This window comes from Salvelinus fontinalis, chromosome 3 (assembly GCF_029448725.1).
Source record: "Salvelinus fontinalis isolate EN_2023a chromosome 3, ASM2944872v1, whole genome shotgun sequence".
Classification (NCBI taxonomy): Eukaryota; Metazoa; Chordata; class Actinopteri; order Salmoniformes; family Salmonidae; genus Salvelinus; species Salvelinus fontinalis.
In genome coordinates, this window is record NC_074667.1 from 33,939,416 (window position 1) to 33,945,415 (window position 6,000).

At 44.1% G+C, this 6,000-nt stretch overlaps 1 protein-coding gene across 1 annotated transcript in view; it reads right to left on the reverse strand.

The window, feature by feature from the left end:
• LOC129845005 (trichohyalin-like) overlaps positions 1-5,234 on the reverse strand; it is a 34,322-nt gene extending 29,088 nt beyond the window's left edge. Inside the window, exons 1-2 of the mRNA XM_055913109.1 lie at positions 5,057-5,234; positions 149-2,748 (exon numbers count right to left, since the gene is read on the reverse strand). Of these exons, the coding sequence (XP_055769084.1) occupies positions 149-2,734 (2,586 nt within the window). The 5' untranslated portion in view covers positions 2,735-2,748; positions 5,057-5,234. The remainder of the gene's footprint in view (positions 1-148; positions 2,749-5,056) is intronic.
• Positions 5,235-6,000: the final 766 nt, after the last annotated feature.

Here is a 6,000-nt window from a genome sequence, read left to right on the forward strand (position 1 = left end):
GGAAACACAATTTCCCTAGTACAACACCAGGTTTTAAGCCCATGGTAAGTCTGCACATACTAGTGTTGCAAAATAAAAAGGCCATGAAATACCATTTTTTGTGGAGATCATTTTCAAGTTCTCTCCCTCCCACCTTCCCTTTGCTTACCTCCTCCGTGTCCACATTTGCTTCCTCTTCTACATCCACCTTCTCATGCTCCTTCTCCATCCTATTCTCTTGGGTGGGGACTACCCACTCTATGTTCCCCTCGGCTGGGTGAGATTTGACGTTGAGTGACTCCTGGGTGTTAACAACAGTTCTCTGGAGGCCCAGTAACCTTCCAGGGAAAGATGTCTCATCCTGGGCACGGTCGGCGACGAGCCTGGCCTGAGACCCCCACCTCCCGAGCTTGATGGAGAAATTATCATTGACCACCTCAAGAAGAGGTTTCTCCTCTTTGTTAGAAAAGTTGTAGACCACCTTGATGTGAGGCTGCTCCTCATCCTTCAGTATGGATTCTATGATGGGGATGGTAGGGGAACGAGAAGGAAGCTCTGGCTTTGGAGATTGGTCAGGTTCAAGAGTGATCAATTGGACTGGGGAATCCGCTTGTTCTTTCTCCCTCTCTTCCTCTCTTTGTCTTTCTCTTGCCTGCTCTTTTTCTCTCTGTCTCTCATCTTCCTTCATCTTTTCCTCCTCTCTCTTTCTTTCCCTTTCCCTCTCCTCTTCTATGAGTTTCTCCCTGTCCTCCTCTCTCAATCTCTCCTCTTCCACTCTAAACATCTCCCTCTCTTCCTCCTTTCTCAGTCTCTCCCTTTCCCTCTTCACTTCTATCTGTCTTTCTGTCTCCCTCTCCTCTTCTTTGCTCCTCTCCCTCTCTTCCTCCTTTCTCAGTATCTCCTTTTCCCTCTCAAGTTCTATCTCTCTTTCTCTCTCCTTCTCTAATTCTTTCCTCGTGTTCTCCCTCTCTTCTTCCTCTCTCTGTCGCTCCCTATTCCGCTCCTCCTCTCTTTGTCTTTCTCTCTCCCTATCCTCTTCCTTCCTCTTTCTCTCCCTCTCTTCCTCCTCCATCTGTCTCTGTCTATCCCGTTCCCTCTCTATTTCTCTTTGCCTTTCTCTCCCCTCTTCTTTCATCTTTCTCTCTTCTTCCTCTCTCTGTCTCTTCCTTTCCCTCTCTTCCTCATTCTGTCTCTCCCTTTCCTTTTCTTTCTGCACTTTTTTTTGTCTTTCTATCTCTAACTCAACTTCTTGTTGCCTCTCTTTCTCCCTCTCCTTCTCTGCTTGTCTCTCTTCTAGCACCAGCTGTTTAAGTTTTTCCTCCTTTTGCACCTTGGTCTCCATATCTTTCTCTATTTGATCAATCACTAACTCTTGTTTTTTCCCTCCATCTTCCATCCGAAGAAGTCTTCCTACTGGTTTGTAGAGTGGCACCTGGGCCCCCTTCTCCTCTCCCTCCTCTTCCTCATCTTCTATCTCCTCACTATTAATCTTTATCCCAGAACGTCCTGAGTGACATAGGGTGGAAGCCTTGTCCTCCCGGGGAGCTAGCTGAACGCTTTCACTCGTTGCCAATGACCCCCCAGTGACACCCAACGCAGGGTGAACTCTGCCAGGGATTGGTTGAGTGGCAACATCCACCCTCTGATTGGATGCCTGAACAGGAGGTGTGTCTAATGCCCAGTCTTTAATTCGCTGTTTCACACCCCCAGAACCGTCTGCTTGTTTAATTGGACCAGGTACTTCCTCCCTCTTGGTCAGAGGCTCTGGCCTCGAGGAGGAGTCCAGCAGCAAACTGATCCTCCATTGTATGCTGCACACGTTCTCTTCTCCTGCCTCCTTTACCCCTTCTCCAACCCTCTCTTCCTTCAGCGGTGCTGAGTGCTTGAGTCTGCACTCCGGGTCAGACGATGTCTCTGGTGAATCTGTTATCTTCTCTTCCTCCTTGGTCCTGAGGACAGACACTTTGAGGACTGCAGTCTCTCTCTTGGTCGCCTGTTCCTGCTTCTGGTTGTTGTCTTTGGCTGGTGGCTGTGAGGGGCGCGAGAGGCCGGCCGACTCAAACCTGGAGGTGAGCTCCATGGACAGCCGTTTCCTGCATCCTCCCCAGCGGGCTGCCTGATCCTCCCCAGCGTGACATCTAACGATCGCAAAGGTGGGCTCGCTCACAGTGTCTTCAGACTGGGGTTGAAGGGGAGCTGAGGTGACTGATGGTAATGGTACAGCCTCAGTTCCAGTAGCGGAGTGGCCTGAATCAGAGTTGCCATGATTCACAGATTCACTGACTTGATTTGCCGCCGAGGTTCCAGTGGGGTCAGATATGTTACTAGCCGGTGGCTCAGATGTTGGGGCAGTAAGGGAGCTGGATGTGGAAAGAGCAGCTTGGCTTTGTTCAGTGGTATGGGTTGAGTCAGTGTGGGGTGTTATGGTTGAAGGAGCTTTGGGAGCATTGGCCGGTTCAGGTGTCATGGTGCTCTCTGTATCGCGTTTCACAGCTCCGCTTGAGTCAGACACAGGGCCACTTATAGGCTGATTAGGCTCCGGTTTGCTGGAGGTAGTGGGTGTAGTGGGTGTGGTCTGAGACGGCTGTGGAGTCCTTGTCAGTGTCTTTGGGGCTAGGATGGAGCGTAGGGTGGTGTTCCTCTGCAGTGAGAAAGTTTTGGGAGTCAGGCGAGGTTTGGGGCCTGGCGCAGGCTTGACGCCAGCCCCTCTTGCTTGGCCCACCTCACCAGAGGCCATGTCCATACGAGCTGCCATGCCCTCACTTCGTTCTTGAGAAGAGAAACACCGAAGGGAGGAGTGGAGAATGGGTGGAGAAGGAGAATGGTGGGGAGAAAGGGAGAGGTGAGCAGGGGAGGAGAAGGGACAGAAGGGGAGGGAGAGGAAGAAGTGAACAGAGAGGCGAGAAGAAGAAAGGCTATTTTAGACTACTGGTGCTACATGAAGCCAGGTAGAAAACAAATCATTTCCTTTACTTCACATTTAGCTGTCACTCTGCTCTCTGACAAATACTTTCACCATAATGTATCACTTTCACATATTCTGGTGATACTCTGGGTTAAAAGCCAGACGGTTTGGCTCTCTAAGGCCAAGCTAGAAGAGCTGGTTGGATAAGATTTTTACAGAGGAAAAATACCTACCTCTAAAAATAAACAAAGTGAGACATACTACAAGCTACCTCTTACACCGCAACTGTACAGTATTATTGTTATGTCAGTCAAATAAATGTCAATGGACTGACTGTTGTTTGCATTTTGTTTGACATCCAATTCTACATTATGTACAACAACTCACTTAGTTTTGCGAGGGATTTGCCACCAAATGCAAACCTTTAGCACTATATTCACTTAAAGATGATAAATCGTATACTTATGATCACTTAAAATACGGGGATTGTCTACAAAAAGTGCTGTTGCTTATGCTCAAATAAACAGTGACATCCCACTGGGCAAAAACTGCTTGAATCAACGTTGTTTCCACGTCATTTCAACAATATAAAAATCATTGTATTTGCTAAAAGTTATCAACGTAAGGGAATATAGCATTTTTTATCACCCAACTTTTAGTCTAAATACAATGGCATGGTCATTTTTTGGTTGATTTCACGTTGAATTCACGTTAGTTGACAACTCAACCAAATGTAAATCAAAAATAGACGCTGAGCTGACATCTTTGCCCAGTGAGATACTGTTCCTTGGCCTGATATTCATGATCTAGGGTTCTATTCAATCTGTAAACTAAAGAATTACAGATTGCGCGCTATACATTTGTATAATTTAATTTCCGATTGAGCTGACATATGCAGCGTTTACAGTGAATGCAGTCTTCGCTAACGCAAGAACATTGCCTTTAAATGTAAATCTTGCCGTAATGGTGAACTTCTGTGATACGGATTTAATAGAGCCCTTAATCTCAAATCCAAATAGATTTTTTATCTCTGATTGATACTACGATAGCTGATTGCACAAAATCTCTATACTATAAAGTTGTTTGAGTTGTTTAAAGGAAGCTGTTCTGATTTCTAACCATACTTAGATTGACACTAGTGAGTCAAGACAGATTGTTTGGTTGATTTGTGAGTGATGTCATCTAAATTTGAATGGAACAAAACACAAATGCGTCCCAGTTGCATGTTGTACATCCTGTCTGGTTTTTCCTGTCAGCTGTCAGAGTGTAGTATAAACCAGTCCAACCACACACCACTGCTCCATATATGAAGCACTTTAAAATCATGTGAGAAGCTCCAAGGTCTGACTCGGAGGCAAAAGGTTGGCGTTCCAAATGGCACTCTAATTCCCTATAAAGTGCACTACTTTTGAGCCCTATGGGACTACCCCTTTCTAGCCCCGTCATAATAGTAGTGGGACTCAGGGCTCTCATCAATCAACCGGGTTTCCACTTTAAGGACAGGATAGGTTTCCATTGAATAGGACTCTTGTCACATAGTTTAGATACGATCTATTGGTAAATGTTTGCAACATAATCACTTGTTGTTGCAAACAAATGGGGACTGTCACCATTTTCTGACAAATACCTAGCAGCCAATTCTGATATTGGCATTATCTATCATCAAATCAAATTGTATTGGTCATGTACACGTGTTTAGCAGATGTTATCGCGGGTGCAGCGAAATGCTTGTGTTTCTAGCTCTGACAGTGCCGTAATATCTAACAAGTAATATCTAACAATTTCACAAATGGAAGTAAGAATATATAAATATATGGACGAGCAATGTCAGAGCGGCATCTACTAAGATACAGTAGAATAGAATACAGTATATACCTATGAGATGAGTAATGCAAAATATGTAAAAATTATTAAAGTGACTAGTGTACCATTTATTAAAGAGGCCAGTGATTTCAAGTCTATGTATATAGGCAGCAGCCTCTAATGTGCTAATGGTGCTAATGGTCTATTCCACCCCATGTAATAGATCCCAAAATATGCCTTTGTCAAATGTCGTTTATACAATTGTTTATACAATTCCAAAACACCTGCAACTCAGCGTCCCCTAGTCTCAAATAGTTTTATATGTGTTTGCAGTCAGTCCACAAAAGAAAATACAAAAACACACTTTACCTGCCCGAGTCTATCCTTTGCAGACTGATGTTGAAGACGTGTTATTTTATACAGAACATATAACAAAGTTTAGCAACGTGCTAAACGTTTTGGAAAATAATGGTTGGTTGTAAGAAAAACTAACGAAACAAACCCCTTGTTTGACTCTGTAACCTTCAGTTGGTGTTAATATGTGACCAATAAATGCAGCACACAATGACCTCACTGTGGTTGAACTCACATAGTCTAATCTCTCCTTCACAGCAGGTAGAGAGCGGATAAATAGAGGCATATCAAAACCATAAAGGCGCTATAATAACAATCATATTATAAAAGTCCTGGAATGACCTCCTGCTATGTTGACTCCTGGTAGTAAAATAGCCCTTTTCCTTGTTGCATATCCCTCCCTAGCCTATAGTGACAAATTAAAAGCTTTTTATGATCATATACTTAGAATCTACCTGTTTTGATAATGACTATGAGTCTTTCACTTTGAAAACAGTTCAACCAAAAGGACCTTTCTAGCCAGCTTAACGATATATAAGCTGTTACTTATAGCTGTGACCAACTGACAAGGCAGATGTTTTATATGAATAGACTTTAAACTTCAGGATCTCCAGATTACAGCATGTGTGGAACAGGGACTGTTTGACAAATTTGTCTCTCTCCAAAGTCATTCAACACAGATCCCACACAAGAACACTATTGTGCCACAGGGAACGATGGTCCGCGACAGTCCCTAGAGCGGCAGTCCGGACAGTCAAGCCTCGTGCACACCAACTGTGCCAAACTGTATGTGTTTCGTCTTCTTCAGTGATGTTTTAGGGAAGACTTCACTGGAAACAGTGTATTGCCACCCACTACTGGATACGGGAAATAAAAAAAAGGAGAAATCCAAAAGGGAAATAAATTAAAACATTTAAGCCACTAAAACATCAGATTTGTTTTATTTTTTTTAACTTTGC